The sequence below is a fragment of the Gallinula chloropus genome (genome assembly GCF_964237585.1).
Source record: "Gallinula chloropus genome assembly, chromosome: 3".
Lineage (NCBI taxonomy): Eukaryota > Metazoa > Chordata > Aves > Gruiformes > Rallidae > Gallinula > Gallinula chloropus.
Window position 1 is genome coordinate 42743210 of NC_140087.1, and position 19385 is coordinate 42762594.

At 38.7% G+C, this 19385-nt stretch overlaps 1 protein-coding gene across 3 annotated transcripts in view; it reads right to left on the reverse strand.

The window, feature by feature from the left end:
- Positions 1 to 19385, reverse strand: part of ARID4B (AT-rich interaction domain 4B) — an 89313-nt gene continuing 69928 nt past the window's right edge. For 2 of the 3 annotated variants that reach the window (XM_084261883.1, XM_084261882.1), the window contains 7 exons: positions 12802 to 12886; positions 11765 to 11957; positions 8426 to 9637; positions 6510 to 6620; positions 4881 to 5096; positions 2754 to 2900; positions 1 to 1781 (listed from right to left, as the gene is read on the reverse strand). In XM_084261883.1, coding sequence (XP_084118009.1) covers positions 1651 to 1781; positions 2754 to 2900; positions 4881 to 5096; positions 6510 to 6620; positions 8426 to 9637; positions 11765 to 11957; positions 12802 to 12886 — 2095 coding nt within the window. In that variant the 3' untranslated portion in view covers positions 1 to 1650. The remainder of the gene's footprint in view (positions 1782 to 2753; positions 2901 to 4880; positions 5097 to 6509; positions 6621 to 8425; positions 9638 to 11764; positions 11958 to 12801; positions 12887 to 19385) is intronic. The other variant, XM_084261884.1, reaches the window with a different exon arrangement.

Below are 19385 nucleotides of genomic sequence, written 5' to 3' on the forward strand. Positions count from 1 at the left end.
TTCACAAACTATGGCATTTTATTTCAGAGGCCTTTGCTTACATTTGTACAATATATTACATAATTCTCCATTTTCTGCAGAACCTAATATATATTTTATAGCTTTTTCTCTATAAGCTTTTCCTTCAATGTTTGTCAACAAATTTTTACAGTCCTGTACAACTCTGAATACTTTGAAACCATTTTCAATAAAATCAGTTAACCTTAAGCACACACTACGAAGACTGAAAATGCTTTTCTTAGAAAAGTCAAATGTAAAGGATTCCGACACTCTAGCATCTACAAACAAAATGCTTCGAATTCTTACATGTCGTATTGCCAGAAAACAAAGGAAAACATGCCAGCCCCTATTCCCCCAGGCAAAAGAAGTACACGGAACTACAATTAAAACAGTAAAACAATCTGTACAATAAAGTACTGTGTATTAACAGTGCCAGGTATTAAATAGCTTGAATGAACACTTCCGCAATATACAAATGTCTTACAAAGGTATATAATTAACAGGAGAGAGCTTGGGATCCATACAACATAAAATCAATACAAGTGAAAACAGTTTGAAGTTGGTTTTGGAATTTGTACAAGGCATTTAAAAAATTAAATGTCTACCACTCAGCTAGCTATTTATTTTAAAAACAACTACCCTTTTGTGGCAGTGTTCATACCAGCAACCACAAATTATAGCCTCACACCTTACTCCGTCCAGAAGTCCTCTCCTTGAAGCTCGTAATAAAATAAGCATTACAAATGAAATATTTGTTGCTTTAAGGGAAAAGAAACATTTACAAGAAAACACAAAAATATAACTGTTATAATCCATTATGAATAAATATACACTTTAAACTGGCTAAATACAATCTTTATACATTAAGATTTAATACAGTTTGTTAGCCATTTTCTTCCTTTTTCATAATGTATTTTATCAAAATTAAAAAAAAAATACTGTTTTATAGAAAAATGGCAAAGTACAGTAGTTTCGTTCCAATTAATGGGTTCTTAAAACCCAGAGTAACCTATTTATGCCTAATTCAAACCTGTAAACATTAGTCAGTCTTTTTTTGTTGTTGTTTAAAGGAATCCTCATTTGGTTATCAGGACTGATGTCAAACATCCTACTAACTGCAGGTTTTGAATTGAATACATGTGCTTGACGTATACAATTAAAGCCACTATAAGGTGACTTAGCAGTTAAAAAACAATTAGCTTGTACAAAGGAAAATAGGTTCAATATTTGTCATAAATAAATGGAAAAATATCAAATGTTCCAGCTTTAACAAAATACCAGGGAATACAGTAAGCCTTACCACATTTGTTTAGATCAACCCAACAACTATATGCTTATCGTACTGTCTCTACAGGCAGTGAACAGCCTCCATTTGCCACAGTGGAAGGCCTTCGAGTCACCGGACTTACAATTCCCAGACAAGTTGGAAACAATTATTGCTTGAGGAAAAGCAGTTTGTTGTACTTTTTCTTCATAAAAGTGCACTTAAGTGCAAAGTTAGCTTGTCAAGAAACAACTTTAAATACAAAATAGTGCTTGTCTGAATTTTGTGCCACTGTGCAGTATAAAAAAAAAAAGAAAAAAGAAAAACAAAAAAAAGAGTGGCCCTCAGCAGCCATTAAGTGCAAAGTGCTTTGGCAAGTCCTGCTGTCACCTGCACTCAACTGACATTCCATTCTGTGATGAGCTTGACATTGATGGCTCTGCTAAAGTTAACATAACTGCAGCCGTAATGGAACTAGAGGAAGGTGATGAGGAAGAAGATGATGTAGTAGCAGCACCTGCAGAGGAAGAGGAAAACACAGGTTACCAAAATTTACCAATTAAGCAATGAAAATTTTTTCCTGTTCAACAACAAGCACTGGTAGATGCCAACTCCAGCAACTGATGTCAAGAAATAAAGAAGAAAAAAGGTGCCATTCCCTGTTTTTTGTGGGAAACACTCCAGGAGACACAGCAGCACGGCACTGCCCCTCGCGGCCCTGCTTCACTGACCGCCCAGGACAAGGGCCCAGCCTGAGGACACCAGGTTCACTCCTCACTCACAAGCAAGGGCAACTCTTCCCCCTCTTTCCTGGGGGCACAGCATGGGTAGGACCTTGTCCCAGCCCTGAATCTGCACACACGCCCTGCTCTGGCAGCCAAGAAGCAACTGCAGTTCCCGTGTCACGGCTGCAGCCATAAAGCCTTACTACACATGGCATTTCAGCCTCTCACACTCGGTGAACTCTTACATGTGCGTTTGTTTCCACAAGGCATGGAGAAAATAATTCCTTTAATGCTGCTAGGAGTGGGCATGCTAGAGCATTCCCTACAACAATAAGTAAAGCAGCTTTGGGGAAGTGAGAGATTTCACTGGTGGTCGCCCTTATACTCATAAAAATAAACCACTTACCGTGAGGGGGAAGCACTAACTAGACACAAGCAAAACTACAGTAAGTTACCATGACAGCTGAAGAAAAGTCATGAGTCATCAATAACCTTGCTTTGCTAACTGCTCCAAAACAGAACAGGCTGCATGCCTTTTTATGTTTTTCCCCTGGCACAGTCACTAGGTACCTGAACCATACCTTCTGAAGATCATAAGTTAACTCTATACAGTGTTTAAAGAAAACCAAACCCAAACCCCAAACAAAACCACCCTGCCAATGACACACATCATGACCCAGTAAAAGTGACCCAATTCTTGTTAACCCCTTAACATAATATGCAATTTAGGCCTCTAAAAGCAGAATTCAGTTTGCAGCACTTACTTTCCCGCTCTTTTTTCTTTAAGCGCTTTCTCCTCCGGTCAATGGAAGCCACCTCAGATTTCAAGGACAGGTAATGTTTCCTGATTTCCTGCAGTTTCTCTTGGAGAACTGTGATGCGCTCAGCGCTAGTCAAATTTTCCAAGTCGGCTGCAAGTTAAACAATCTCTGTTAACTATTGTATTGCAGCATTTCCAAAACTTCTGAACTCCAGTGAAGTTGGAAGTACTCAAATCTTAGTGATGTGCTTTGAGGTAGCAGACAGCAAAACCAAGAATCACAGCAACAGCAGCTGCTGTTTGTCATCACAAACTTTGTTAATTTTTAATTCTTTTTTTACAGATACCACCTACACTTTTTTTTTTTTAAAAAAAAGGACATGGGAAAGGAAGAAAATAGATGCATTCCCCTGTCTGTAGACAGAAAAGAACAAACAAATAATATTAAGACAACTGGTGGAAAACCAAAGGGCCAAAACTAGCCTTGAGCCTGCTGTTTTCAGTCCTTGCTAGAGCTCAGTTAGGACTAATTGACCAGGAAGGTCAATCTTGTCTCTGCTATACAAAACAAGCAGGTTACAACAGGCACCTGAATACCTGCAGGGTCCTTCTAATCAAGTCCATGGCATATGGGCCATACGGTGCAGCTATACAGGACCTTCTCACTGGCATCTCACACTGAGGTGTCGATGAGCAGGGCCAGCACAGGAACTGCCCCACCAGCTGGGACCATTCCACAGCATCGCACGCAGCTCTGGGGCACACAGGCAGGAAGAGACTATTTTGGTTCAGTCCCTTTCAGCCCCAGGTAAGCCACGCTGGAGACATTCCCTTCAAAGACATTTAAGAATCATTTAAACTACTGCAGGGTGCAGAATGCACTTCATCAGCTATAACGAAGGTAGCACCAAAGGACCAACTACATTAGGCTGTGGGAAGCTGAGGAAAGCTCAGAGAGGTTGCAAGTGTCTTAATCCTCTGAAGTGGCAGGAAAGGTGTTAAAAAACACTCCAAAGCCCAAACTTTTGCCAAGCAAATTTAGCATGCACAGCATATCCATGGTAGAAAGGAAGAATTAAAAACTCTTTAAAAAATGTCTCTCACAGGAAATCTGCCCAATGAACCTCAGCATGGGAGTAAGTGACAGTAAAGGCCCATTACATCACACCATCCCAAAAAGCAGCAGAAAGTAAGTTGACAGTGAAGAAGTAATAGGAGAAAAAATACTTCTAAAGCAGAGTAACACTGAGATTCAGGGCTGAAGTGGAACACTGAATACTATGGATTACTTTAAGAAGTAATTTAAATCAGCCACACCACACAGTTTCAGCTTTACCTTTTCAAAGAGAAAGCAACTCATGCAATGCTATATAGCCATGGTCAGTACTAAGACCAACAACTTATTGCTGACTAGACAAATACCCAGATGTTTGTTTGCTTAATGTTATATTGATTAAGAAGGCTTCCGTCACCTAATATTTTATCTTACTCCTTTTTTCTCCCTGCTGCAAGTAACACTGCAATAGCATACACACAGAGAAGCAACTAAGAGGTTATATTAACACTGATGCATTAATAAGCTACTGAACTGTTGTTATTCAGACAAGCAAATGCCTGATCCCTTCACCACTGCTCACCCCTAGCCACATATGTTCCTGTAAGCCTACTGACACAACCATACTTCAGGTTCTTACTGCTGGAAATAATAAGCACGTCCTGGTTTGCTAAGGTAACACAGAAGGGGAAAAAGTTGCAAATCAATCGTGTAAGTGCCTGAGAAATAGCTAGAGAATAAGGAGTAAACCAGCAAGAAAGTGTCAGCATAAGAAGCAGGTAACAGTGGATATCATTTGTGCTAGAGTGACTTGGATGGGAAGAACAGCAAGTCAGCACAGAAGCCGTATCTAAGAGCAGTACTGGAAGAGTGCAATATAGGCTGCTTCCTGCACTGCAATTAAAAAAAAAAAAAAAAAAACAGAAAAAGATTTTAAAAAAAATAGGATTTATCACTTAATTAAGCAAACTGAGGATGGAATAATTTTATGGGAAAAAAATAAATCAAGACACACAAAAAGCCTTCTTATACTATACTGCAAGACCACACTAGGCATGTTTTGAAGAAAATACTTACACATTTGAAAACTCCATTTGTAAACTTTGGGCAAACGATTATTCTGTTCTTTGAGATCAGACTCCTTCTCTCCATTTTTCCCACATTTCCCTGGAGACTGTGTTCTTGCAGGCGATTTGGTTTGGTGAGATTTCATGCCAGTAGAAACCGATTTTGCTGACTGAGACTTGGTCACGCTCTCACCAGCAGATAGTTCTTCACTGTCACTGCTGTTTGCTGAAGAAACAAGAAGATAATTTTTTAAAAAACAAAGCAGCCTTCCTGCCCAAAATGAAGCTCAGCAGAAGTGCTGCATTTTCACTTAACAAGAGCTTATGCGACCCAACTCCTTTTACTCTAAAATTGCATCATCTGTCCTGGTGTAGAAGCTTAGCACACAGCTGTCTGCACCACTAGTGCCTAAAGATTGGACCAAACCCCGCATATGTGATGGGGTCCCACTAATTCTGGCATGCTGTGAAAGGGAAACCTTGTACTGGAAACACTGTCCAGTTAGTTGCTGTGGAGGTAGATTCACACCTGAGGGACACACTCCTTGTAAGGAGATTTCTGAATGCAATCCAGCTGCTCAAGGTCTGTATAGGGAACGTGCACTCTACTCTCCAAACAGCCCAAGACAGCATCACACTTCTTGCTTTAGAACCATATCCATAAGTAAATGTGTCAGTGCACCTACACTTATTTACTTATGTAAATGTATCACTGTAGGTGCACTTCCTGGGGTCAGGGACAGAATAAGGATTATGGAAGAGATCAGTAAAATGGAAATAAAAAGGATGAAAGAATGTGAAGAGGAGATCAATGCACAAAAAGGACAGGTAAGGTTAAAGCAAGTACCAGACCAGAAAGTAGAGACTTTTAGTAAAAGCTGTTAAAAAGAAAGAGAAAGGGGATGGGTGGGGAGAGAAGGCAGGAAGAAGAATGAGGTAAAGTGTCTTAGCATATGCTTTCTCCCCTTGCTTTAACTGTGGGATGGTTTTTTTTACAGCTATCCACCCAGCTTCACTCTCCAGCTGACTGTTCCTTGTTTGTTTGGGTTTTTTTAAACAGTGAGATGAGGCAGTAATTGATCTTGCTGTCTCCTGAGCACACGTGCATATATGGGTCTAATACACCTCTGCTTTAAGTTTCTCTTCCCCAGTACAGTGGTTTCTATTCCAATTAGATTCTACAACTAGAAAAATACTGCAAAAGCTGCATTATTTACTAAAGACATAACAGATGATAAAGGAAGAAAATAGAGCCTATATTTTTCTGGAATTATTCTCGTATTTGCTATTGGAAGAGATATGGACCTCTAAAAATTCATGATGCAGAAAACACAAAGTATAATTTTATTCAGGTCCCCTCCCAAACATGCAGCTATCCTGCCACAGATTCCCATCCCAATTCTACCAAGTGTGAAACACTCACTTTTTGGTCTTCTACACATTATTAAGGACCTCTTAGAAATAGGCTCAGCAGTAACACAAGACATTTAAAACCACTTTGGCATTCAGCAAGAGTAGTTTCTTCCTTTAAACAGTACTAAGGATTCCCCAGCGGGAACATTTTGTCTAATACATTTTTATTTCCAGACTTCATCTCCTACAACTCTTCAAACAAATGACATTGAGCTGCTGTACTTACTAGTTTTACTCTTCTTTTTGTTGTTCACAGATGTTTTGTGGCTTCTTTTCTGCTTTTTTGAGGAGCTGCCTCCTCCCTGAGCATCTTTAAGTCTTTTTTGGCCTGTACAGACTGTAATTGGAGAAAGGAAAAAAAAAAAAAAAGAAAAAAGGGAGAAACAGAAATTAAATATTTGCATTCTGTGTCTTTTTCTCAAAGTCTCAAAAAAACACTTCAGAGCTTAAGTTTGTAGACAACAGTGTGACTGTTCCTGCCTTTCCTTAATAGAGCTCAGCTTCCTACTTATGTTGGCAAGAGGTGGTGAAGGAGGGTGGAAGGCAGACAAAGCTTGTTGGTTAAGAGTGCACATCTAAGATGACTGCAAGTAACTTTCCCATATGCATCATCAGAATTTCTCTTCAACCACGTGGATTTTTATTTTTTTAATACTGTAAATAAGAATATATTTATTTGAAAAACTTAGTAACTACTGGAACTGAAAAATGTTTAAAAAAGCCTGTCACATTTGGAAGCTGTGAGAAAAAAAACCTGAAATCATCAGTTGTGATCAGTAATTACATTAATTGAAAGTACTAAAAAAAACAACCCCAACCCTTAGATCATGTTAAAAAAAGAAGGCAACAATAAGAAGAAAAAAGGCAGCAAACAAAAAGCCAAGGGAAAGTGTCTTCTGGCATTTACGACTACAAGGGGAAAAAGTAGAAAAGGAAGAATTCTAGCACACTTGTTAAAAGAGCAGGTTTTAGGAGTTGTTCAAGCGTTGTTCCACAACCACCTGACTTACAGATTAAAAACGACTCCTGTAACAAAGCCATTTAAATGAAGAAACCCAATTTTCTGAAACAGGTAGCATGCCAACACAATCAGAGCAGAAGTTAAAGTCTAATGCATGTAGAAGTAATATTGTACAATAGTGGAAAACTCTGTCATGTGCCAATAATTTCCTCATATAAAAAAGCAAACAAAGTAAGTTCTAAACCTAGACATCTGTAATTAAGAAAGCAATGCAGGTGTGTCACTGAGGGCTACATATTCACCTCTTCCAAACTCCCTCCTTTGTTTAAGGCATTGAGAAAACTCAGTTAATAATTAACTGAAAACTGTTGAGATTAAACAAACACTTCTGTTATCTCAGGATTATATTCTGACATGTGGGGTTTTTCCCTTTGTATTAGTCTTTTATGCACTTTAACACAGTGCCAGTAGCTGTACTTTCGACGGAACTATGGAAGAGCCAGTGACTTTCACAAAAGCTTTTGGACCCAGCCTTGGAAACAGCTAAATAGGCAGCAGTACACTGACATCACGTGAACAAGTGTTGGCAGTGCTTATTATCCACTGTTCTTTAGTGGTCACAGGATAGGAACTTCCATGTGCAAAATCATAGCTGAAAGCAAAACATAGCTAATAAGTCAGTGTTTGTTATCAGTTTGACTTGGGGGTTTCATAAAACACAAGTTTGAAATGTTTGCCTAAGCATGCACTAATGTGAACTTTCTTCTCTCCAAATAAAGAGATTACAGAGAATCAAAATTTTCTGCAATAAACAGTTATCTTCTACTTGTAAGCAAGGTACTAAAAATGTATCTGTCTTGCTACAACAATCATTCCTTATACAATGCATTACAATTTGCACTGGGCTTACTTGCTGGTCCAGTATAAACTTTATTCTTATATATTTTATTCCTCATTGAAATTATCATGATTCCTAATGAAAAGCCAAGAAACTTCCTGGCAGATATTTTATTTGCTATATGATTGTGGTATTTCCACACATTTGAAGTAGACAGCAGGCTATTACTTCCTCCAACAACTAATTTTCCAGCAGTGTAACTATAACAGAACAAAAATACATGAACAATGCTAAAATGGGAGCTGGTCATATTGAAATCAGCTCTCTTTACCCTTTCCTTTACCTTTTTCAGTATGCTCTGGCTCTGGTTGATTACTACTACTGGAGCTGACGCTGGCATCAAAACCTGTTGGAGAAATATTTCCCTCTGACTGGAGGTCTTGCAACTCCCCCGCAACACTGTCCACCTCTATTGTGCTATCTGTTTCGCTTTTAATGCTTCGTATCTCTTCTTGATTCGGTGGCAGCGTCTCCGAGACAGTGACACTGGACTGATGTCTACTGGACTCCGTTACGGTTACAGATGAAGGCGACTCAGGAGTTGTAGGTGGAGTATTTAGCACTGAATTGCTGCCACTGCTTGGAAAGTCAACTTTCTTTTCACCCACTTCAGTTGGTTTCTCCTCAGTGGGTTTAACGTCCACACTAGCCGGCAAAGATTTTTCAAGTTCAGAGCTAGGCAAAGAAATGTCTTCTTCTGCTAGAGTCTGAAGCTGCTCCTCTGCTGCAGCATCCTCAGGAGCAGCATGTGGAGGGGAGGCAGCAGCTTCAGTGTCAGAGTCAGAGAACAGTTCCTTCAGTGTTTTCTTCGGCCACTGCCCCTGAATACTTGACCAGACATCTTTTCGATCCTTTGCTCTGGTGTTCTGAAGTCTTTCATCAGAGTTATTTAGAAGCTTTATTCTTTTCTCTCCCACTTCAGAAAATCCTGAGTAGAAAGTACTTGTCCGTAAAGACTTCCTTTTCTCCTCTAGGCCATTGTACTTTTTCGTTGGAGTGATTTTCAGTTTAGATTTGTCTTCCTCATCATCATCTGAGGAGCTGTTACTGCTGTTTTCTAAACTAAGGGTGTCTTTGTTTTTGGACTTCTCGTCCTTTCTGTTAGGTGACACAGTCTTTAAAGTTTCCTCTGCAACACCGTATCTTCGTTTACCACGTTTTACCTGTGGTTTTGCTGTTTTATCCACTACCTCTTTTTTTACATCCTTTCTCTTCTTTGTGGCTTCGTCTTCTCCATCAGAATCAGTATCTTCAGATAACTCTTCCATCTCTTTTCGCAATCTTTCAGGAGACTTGGATCCAGACTTGGGCACTACTCCATCTGTCAGAGCTTTAGTTTCTTCTGGAAGGGATGAACCACTCTGTTCTTCTTTTAGACAGAGTTCATTTTTATCTTGGCTTACAGCTTCATGTTGAGATTCCTCTTTGCCATCAGTATGTACATTCAGGGCACTTTGGTCATCTTCCTGCTCACTATCATCAGAACTTTCAGAAGCTAATTAAAAATAAATAAATAAAAAAAAGTTTGTCTTGATTTTGGTCACAAAGAATTCTTAAGAAACCCCCACAACTAAACTCTACAGACACGAACACAGGCTACAGGAATCTCTAGTATTATATATTTTAAATGGCACCCCCTGAAGACTTGAAAAACTTATTTGGTGTTATAGTAGAAGGTATCAAGCCTAGGAACTAGGAAAATTCTGTATTAAGCAGTGCATCTCCAGGAATTTTTGAAGAGGTGGAGAAATCACGGAGTGCATCAATCCATAAAATACCAACTTATGCATAATTTACCAAAACAGAAGACGTGCTTAGCAAAAACCTTTAAACATTCCTTATGGGTTAGAAATACTACCATTATCCACCCTGTTTTCCAAAGCTCAGAACAGAGACAGTATTTTCTGTGGAGAATCCACAGTCTAAAAGTGACAGGACAAGAAAAATGCCCCTGGGTAATCTCTAACAAACCAACCCGATGACCACCCTGGAAAAAGAAATTGAAAGCAACAGTGAAAGGCACTTGGAGGAACACTGAAAGTGTAGGACAACGCTAAGAAATTTCAGGTTCAGGAATAAAGAAACTGTGAAAAGAAGAGCAAAGATGCAACAAAGAAGTAATTAACAAACCCATTCAATGGGAAAAGATAGGTATACAAGGGGAAACAACGAGAATTGGCTCAAATATAGTAGAGGCAACTCCTTGATTTGTAACTCCTCCATTTTTGTTGGCATAACTAGTTTAACTCTTCCTATCTCATTCTCATTTCCTCACTAGCTCACCACCTCTTTAAAAGCTGCTAATGTAACTAATGACAGAGAAGAAAAGCAACACTGTCAACAAAATTCACAAGATTATTTGAAATAACTTATGTTTAAAAGGTTTAGTAAAATACAATGAACTCAGAGAAGAGCACTGTAACAGAGAGAAAAGGTGTACACAACAAAAATACCTCGAGACATGTCACCTCAGGTATTTTTCTTGTTTGTTTCTTTTTTGTTTGTAGGGGTTTTTTGTTTGCTTGTTTTTTTAAGATAGGCAGAATCTTAAATTCTACTCTAAGATTCAATACACAACACTTTCAGTGCTGTTTGTTTTTCCTAATTAAACATTTATGGTAGACGTTCTGCCCTAAAGTTCCAAGCACTCTGTGACTTAAAATGGACTTGCCCTTCTCATGCCTTACAGGATCAAAACTATGCTACTGAGAGGTATAAAAGTTTGCCATTTGAAGTAAGAGCCAAGAACAGCACATTTAAAAAAACAACAAAAAATCAGTCAGGTCCAACAACTCTTCCTCTCAACCTATTTACTTGGCTGTACCCTTCAAATGAAAGTTGAATACAATTCCATTAATAATTCCAGTTCAGTTTAGGAAGAGAAAAAAAAAAACAAAACACCAAAAAAACAACCTGTAAAATATTTTGAGCAAGCAGCTCTGAAATTGGAGGGAAAATAAATAGTAAAACATTAAAGCATTTCATACTCAAAACCCCAAAACCACAAGTAATAAAAAAGTTAAATCCCCAGCATGAATCCATGTAGACTTAAATGACAAAAGAATGGCATACGATTAAAAGCATTTCTGGAAATTAATTATGTAATATGGAAAGCATTTAGCTTTCCAAAATATTAGAGGGTGCGTTGCAAATTGTGCTTTTGTAATCAGAAGTTAATTACAGAGTAATTATAGCGCTAATAATAGTGTCATTATCATCACCACTAATTGCTTTTTTGTTTCTCATTTCCTAAGGAAACGAAGCTTAATAGATTATATTGACTGTTATTCTACCAACAAATTTGGAACCCAGTTGCCAGTGTCATCCAAGTCTGAAAGATTATTAAATTCATACAACTTTCGCAAAAAACTGGTGGTTACCCAAACTACCTACTTTATGTTTGATGGCCAAACAAAGGATGCAATTCTGAAGGCTGTTAAGATACACCGAAACCACACCACCAGTTTTCAGAAACTACAAATATTGCTTTGGTTCAAGGTTTTTTTCTGAAGATGATACAATTATCCAGACCCAAGCATACAGTTCCATCAGTTGTTTTACATTATCATTTCCTACTGTTTAAAGGCGATTTGTAGAATTAGAAAAAGTTGAAGTACAATACCTTGTAGCCCATTAATGATAGAAGTAATTTCTATCGATTTAACTGGAGCTTGTTCAGCATTTTTGGCTTCAGTGCTGTCAAGTTTGGACCCAGTCTCTGGCGATGTGCTGGTGTGAAAGGGTGGTTTTGACAAACGTCGCAATTTACAGTTTTTAGGGGAATACTTCTCTTCCTTCTCTTTGTCAGTTTTATTCTGTGTGAAATAAGATCAAAAAACTCTCCTCATTCAAGCATTCATCTTAACATAGATTACAACTGAGCAATGCTTACAGCTGTCTTAAACATTTTAACCTGAAAAGGAAAGCTCTTCCCCTTTAAAAGATTATAAATACCTGTTCCATCCCAGAACATTTATACTGAACACAGGAACTTCTGTCAACACTACAACAAGCAGGAAAGCAAACACAGCCAGCATTCTAGGAGCAGTGGTATTGCAGGACACCAGACTGAGCAGTGGCAGGGCACTGGCACCAACGCCCTGTGCTGTAACCACAACGGATATGGAGCCCTAGAACAAAGCTCAGGTTCTAGTCCTGGATATGGGTGCTGAGATCTGTGGCAGAACGAAAAGCCTCCGTGCACCCCACTGCCTAAGGAATATATCATAACCTATGTCTCAATATTGGTTTTAAAATAATGAACTTTGAAAGAAATGATATGAAATAAGAACCATGAGAGTCACATATACATGGACTAGGCGTAGGTTTGCTCTTCAGAATTAGCAGATGGAGCTCCCTAATTTCATGCCCCAGACCTGGTTCCCACCACTGATAAAAATTGATCCTTCCCATTTATTTGGGATAAGTGTATACGTAAGTTCCACAAAAAATAAAGGGAAGTAGGAAAGAGAAGCTTGTCCTACTCACCCCAAAGTGGAATAACAAAACCTTGATGAAAAAGGTTCTAGTTTCTAAAAGGACAGGAAGTCGCTTTTACTGTTAAGCATTTGGAGGCCATTCAAAAGGTTACAACAGGGTGTCCTTAATATACTAAACTATATTTGGGGGGAGCAAGGGATAAAAAGGGAGAGAACTTACCTTTATTTTCTTTCGATGCTTAATTTTTGGGACATTTTTATCAGCTGGTCTCACTATCTTGTCTGCTTTTATCCATTCATCATACCTAGAAGCACAAAAAAGGGTACACGTTTATGGTTAAAACCAGATAACCACAAAATCTTAAGAGATAATATCAATGGAGGAAAAATAAAAGTATTAGCCATATAAAAACTGAATTGGAATGTAAATAAAGTAGTCATTGGTGTCCTTTTCAGTATCTGGAGTTTCAGCTAAGGTTCAATTCTTCATATGCTGGGACATACAGGACAAAGTTTTCTAACACTGGTGAGTGAAAGCTGGTATTTTTCCCGTCCTCCCTGAAGAGCGGGGAGTCCATATATACAGGTAAAACAAACTACAAGAAGGATAATTCTGTGTGGATCTTCAAGATCTATACAAATACAACTGTTTGCATACAGTTGTATATAAACTGTAAAACCTTGACATTAAAATAAATTCTTACAGCTACATAAAATGTGACCAGTTAACAAAAATAAACTTTTCTGAGCCAGAGTGTCAGCGAAGTGGTATTTGGAATGACTAACACTTAGGAGTCACTACCTTTTGAGTCAGTAACTTATCACTAAACACTTTTCAGCTCAAAGTCTTCTATTTTATATCAGAATGATACTAAACAAAAACCATACTAAATAGCACCAACATATTAACAACAGGTGTCTTATTATCGAAAGCTGGACATAGTAAATAGAAAACTAGAGAAGTATGTTCTTAGTAAGAATACACTGTAACTGTGGTACTGCACTTTCTAGTTTCACTATACATTTCTGAAGAACCACAAGAATAGATTTAAACAACTTTTTTTTTTCTCCGTCTAAGTATAATCTGTTGTCCTACTTCAACCATGAATTCCAGAACCCTCTGAGTAAGAAATAGGTCAGTTAAAAATGAGTATGTATTAACTTTTGCCCCAACGTACAACTGCACAAAATTCTGCCTCCCCTAAGCTAAACATGAAAACAGAGGGGAAGAAACCAATTTATTAAAAGACCAACAAAACAAAACACAACCACAAGCTACAAAACAAACCAAACACCCCCCCCAACCCAAGAACCCCCACTAAACAAAAAGCATCACACCCCCAGAGAATGAGTAAAAGATGGAGCTGAGTGTGAGGGTGGCAGTGCACTGGATCAAGCTGTCTGGAGAGGCTGTGGAGTCTCCTCCGGAGACGGTCAAAACCCACCAGGACACTGTCCTGTGCAACCTGCTCTAGGTGATCCTGCTCTAGCAGGGAGCCTGGACTACATGATCTCCAGAGGTCCCTTCCAACCCCTGCCATTCTGTGACTCTGAGTGCAAAGCACTCATGTCTGTGCTGGCTTTCTAGTGGGCTTACTTGACCACCATTTTCCCGTATATAATAGCTGATACAGTCCTAATTCAGCTTCTTCACAACTACTGTCCGTTATATCTACAATACTGGCAAATTGAAAAGGTTTAGAGAAAATATGCAAGTTTCCAACTTGCTTTCTGGTATACTCTGTTAAGATCTACACAAGGGATTCTAGAAGCTAAATACTCTATCCTATTAACTTACATTTCACATGATACAATGAAAAACGAAGTAGCAGTAAATAGCCTCTGGTAAATAGTTTTCCAAAACAATTTTGAGTTGTTTTTTCTTCCCCTCCATACGACAAAAAAAAAAAATCATCACAAAATCTATCAGCAGGCCACACAGGCTACAACATCCCAACGTTACTTATACCATTGCCAACACAGCAGTAATTGTACTGTTACCAGGTGACACATAGGGTGAACAGGCTCAGATTTCTCTCCAAAACCAAAATACAACTCTGCAGAGTACTTTCCAGTATGGAAAAATCCCATATTCTGTGAGACTCTGAGAAACCCTATTTGAAGTAACCATTCTTCAAGTCAAAGATATGTTTTCCAGAAGGAATACTGCTAAGTAGACTTCCAAATGGACTTTTCAACCCACAGAAATGAAAGAATATTTCATTAGGTCTAAATGCATGAAGAAAAACAGCACTGGGGCTGGACAAACACATGCTGGAAAGTAATTGTTCTGACAGTGTCCCTTCTGCCTCCACCATGTTGCTGTAATACAGAATTTATATTCACTCATTCTATGCCCTTCCAATAAGAACACAATCTTTTCCCTATCTAAAGTCTGTGCACTGCACATACAGTCTGTGATGCAAGGTAACTCTAAGTGCCTGTCAGGGTGACAGCTGACAGACTAAGGGGCATACTGAAGCACAGGACAGAGCAAATGTGGAACCTTAAAAGAGTATCTGTAAACCCTACAGGGTCTTAAGTGTTAAGAATTAGAAGCAGTGGTCACAACTCCCCATATCTCAAGGAGGACAAACTGAAAACCTATATGTGACAGCCACAGATCCTGGACAGAGCACATACTGCTCTACTCCGGACTGCACCCAGAACAGCAGTTAGATCCTGCAAGGAGACTCAGGTGTTCACACTTCACCCCTTTGAATGGCACAGCTGAGACAGATTCTCCCAAAGGGACACATCCTGAGCCACAGCTGACTACCAGACCCTAAATTACATACTCCTCTTCTGCACAAAGAAGCCCCTGAAGGCTGTACAGTGCACCAGATGCCAAGCTGCATCTGCATGGTGTGTGTGTGACTCAGACCAGAGCCTTTCTCTACAGAACTGCACCTTATTAAAATAGGAAAAAAAACTTACTTCATCACTAATCTTGCTTTAGACAGCATGTTCACAAAACAAAAGAAAACCAAAATCATTATCAAACAACTTCTTTAGCTCTCCTTGTAAGTAGTACATGCTTCCAGAAGACCTGGGTTCTTTTGCTGCAGTCCTGCCTTCCACATTTGCTTACCTAAACTCCCTAAAGTGGGTGGGGAGAGGATGGGGAGGTGCTCCTAAGAGTCTGCACAGACTTGAGTACCAAAAGGAGGAACTGTAAAAGATTTCCCTCCACCTTTAAATACGGTTTCCTATCAACACCTGGAATGCCTTCAGAAGAAATGTCCCATTTGCCTTACAAAAACGAAGACAAAGAGGAGCCAAGAAAGCAAAGAAGCTTTCCTGCCTTGCTGGTTAAAATGAGTGCCTGCCAAAGGGTAGGGTTGAACAGGAAGTAAAGAAAAAAGGAAGAAGGAAACAGCAGAAAAAAAATTGGCATTTTGCATAAGAGTATATGCTGATTCTATTACATCCACATATACTTACTGCACAGTAAAATAAACCACAGCATATTCTCAAGATTGTATAGTTGATCTTCCACAGAAAACACTAGAGGGGAAGTCAAGAAGAAAGCCTACTTTTCGAGCCTCTAGATTTATACTAGCAAAGGTGCTGCTTTCTCAGGAAGACAAGTGACCTCAAGGAACTCACATGCCTTGGCAAAATCACTGAAAAGTTCTCATATACTGTCTGTTAACAATGAAGAGTCAAATGTTGTCTTTGTGATTGAAGAAAGGTGGAAATTTAATCTTATAACTAAATACTGGAGTGTTACATGAGGAGTCTGATTTTTTTAGTTTTATATATTTTTTAATAACCACCCCCCCCCCCCCCCACGAGACACACTACTTTCAAGAACCTGAAGTGTGGCTACACATGTTCCTTTCACTTCAGGGGTTCACTGCTAATACACAAAATTTGTATATTGTTAACACTTCAACAAACCGATACAGAAAATGGCACTTTCAGATTTCTGAAGGGCAGAAAGAAACATTGAAAATAGTAAGTCTTTGTTTGAAACACTTGAAATATTCAAGGATAACATCTTGTGGTATTGTACCATACGACACACAGAGTTAAAACAACCTGAACTTATTTTTTAATGTACACCCTCTGTCTTCGATTACTGGGAACAGACTCCAGAAGAAATTCACCTCAAAACACACACTTAACTTTTCTTTGCACTGGCAGATGAAAATTAAAACTATGACAGAAGGAGCTGGCACTATAGGCCCCAGGGAAGTTTAAGTTCCCCATAAAGCATATATAATTCAGAACATGACTGGCCTGATAGAAGAAATAGAGTTTCTCTCATAAGCTTTTTCTGGTTAACACGTGATAATGTAAGCAGTTTTCTCTAAGAGGGTAGAGATTTTTACCATTCCCTTTCATTACACATCACACTCTACTGAACTCTACAATTCTTCATCAGAAACACTTATCACCTGAATCTCAGGTGCTAACAAGATCCTTTATCATAAAGTACGGCAGCTGTACAACACTGTATATTGTACACAACACTGTTAAGCTATATTCCATTTCTGTATTTTCTATTAAAAAAAAATCCACAGTGGTTAGTCACTGGTTCCAAAGAATTTAAAAAAACAATAACAAAGCTGAATACTAAGTTTACCAAATTCCATTCCAATTACAAACCCCCCCCCCCACACACACACACTTGTTCTGAGTCCCTGAAGTAACTGAAGTTACCTCATGATAAGAAATGTAAGTGGCTATTTAGGATTTCTGCTCAGACTTCTGTGTTTGAAGTACAGGCCATTAAACAGCTTACTGACCAAAAGGGGAAACAGGGAAGTTGACTTTAAGGGGAATGGCAGAATTAAACAAATCCTGGACAGTTAGAAAATTCTAATTCAGTACTTCCCCTGACCTAGTGTTACAAGACTTGTAACACTAACCTAGAGTACTTGTACTAAACACTAAATGTAAGGACTGTAGTTACAATGAATAAGAGGAGGGAATTGACACCTATTCAAGTATAGGGGTTATTTTTCTAGGTTGCGACTGACTAAAAGCCAAATCAAGTTCTTAAATCAAACAAGTATCATCTTCACAATACTAAGTATCAAGGATGCTGCCTTAAGCTCAGGTTTACCGACTCATACTGTCAAATCCAAAAATTTAGACTAATTTAATTGAATAAATTATCCACATTTAGCAGAGTCCATGCACAGTCCCATAGCTAAATCTCTATGACCAATGTATTTTTCAATGAAAAACCCTACTCTCCCAGATCCTTTTAGAGGGCTCTTTTGAAATCCCAGGTAAAACTACAAGTCCTGCTGCCAGAGACATCAAACAACTCCCCTCACCTCTCAAATGACTGCAAGTATACTAAAAATGCTTTTCTGATTAAATATATCCTACTCACAGAAATAATGCCTCTGATACCAATCCACGTATTTGTTTAAAATTGCTTTAAAAAAAAACAACAAAAAAACCCAACCCCCCCCTCCCCCCAAAAAAATAACCCCCCAGAATCTTGATTGCTCCTTTAATAACCAGGGTTCTGGGATCACCATGATGAAGGCTCATTTTTGGCTTCTCAGCAGATTTAAAGTGGTACTGCTCAAATAAAACACTGATGATCATCTCACCTCATAACATGTATGATAGCATAGTATTTACTCAAAAAGAGAAAACAGCTCCTATGTTTCCACACGAATTCCACAAGAAGAGTTTAAAAGCCAGACACCTTTTTGAATGGTACACAGTAATCCTCAGCAAGTAGGATGCAAGTTTCAGCAACTCATCCTCCTGAGGCAAGTCCTCCCCAGTTACGACCAAAACGCTAGTCGCATTCCAAATTCCACCCTGAGCAGGTTGCATCTGCCCCCAAACATCCTGATTTCATAGCTAACCATGCTTGCAAATGTTGCCTGAAGACAGTTTATGTGAAAGATCATATTCTGTAGATCAGTACATAAGTAGATCAAAATTTTACAGAAGATTGGTATGAAAACCGACAGTATCAAGGTGCTTCTCCTCAGCAGTGGCTTAAGTGGTCCTGGAAATCACCAGGCCTAGATAGGAAGAGGTGTATTCATGGGAGAAAGAGAAGCATCATGCTTCTGTAATTGTGACCTTTGCTAGCAGATCTTGCTAGCACTGAAAAAATAAGATTTGTCCTGCCCTCTTGGTCAGAGGTAGGATGGTAATCAAAGTCCAGATGACAGAAGAAGGTCACAAGAGCCTCAATTTTCCAGAAGAGGAAAGATAAATAAAAAGCACAGCAGATTTGCCTCAGACTCGGTTTCTTTGTTTGTTTTTAACAGATCTATAAATACAGTAAAGTTTAAAAGATGATAGCTAAGGACCATGAACAGATAGGCTGAAACTGAGGAAAAAAGCAGGAGAGTTGGTAATTGGCTTAAGAGCCACTCAGAAGCTTTAATTTTCTCTACTGTTTTCAAAGTTGCTTTAGTTGTAATGGGAAAAAAAATGTTCTGAAATAGCAGAAAGTATTAACACTTCAACTTATTTTTATTAATGCTATATTAAAGAAAATAAAAAGCACATACTCCTGCATATTTTAAGAAAAGCCTAAGAATCCACTAGGCTAAGAAGAATCTCATTTGGAAGCTTGAGGCTGCCAAGGGGGAAGGAGGGGTGGAAATCAGATCTGAATGAAATGCAATTGCATGTATTTGCTGTGCAGTGATTTATCACTAAGAACCTTGTACTTCTCTTGTTAAATATCATACTGCCAGTGTACTCACTGCTTCACTGAGAAGAGTGTGTATACAGACTCAGCTAAGAGCACTATTCAAATATTGTATGAGATAAAATTGGCTTAAGAGAGCCAAAGGAGGAATTTGTGAAAGA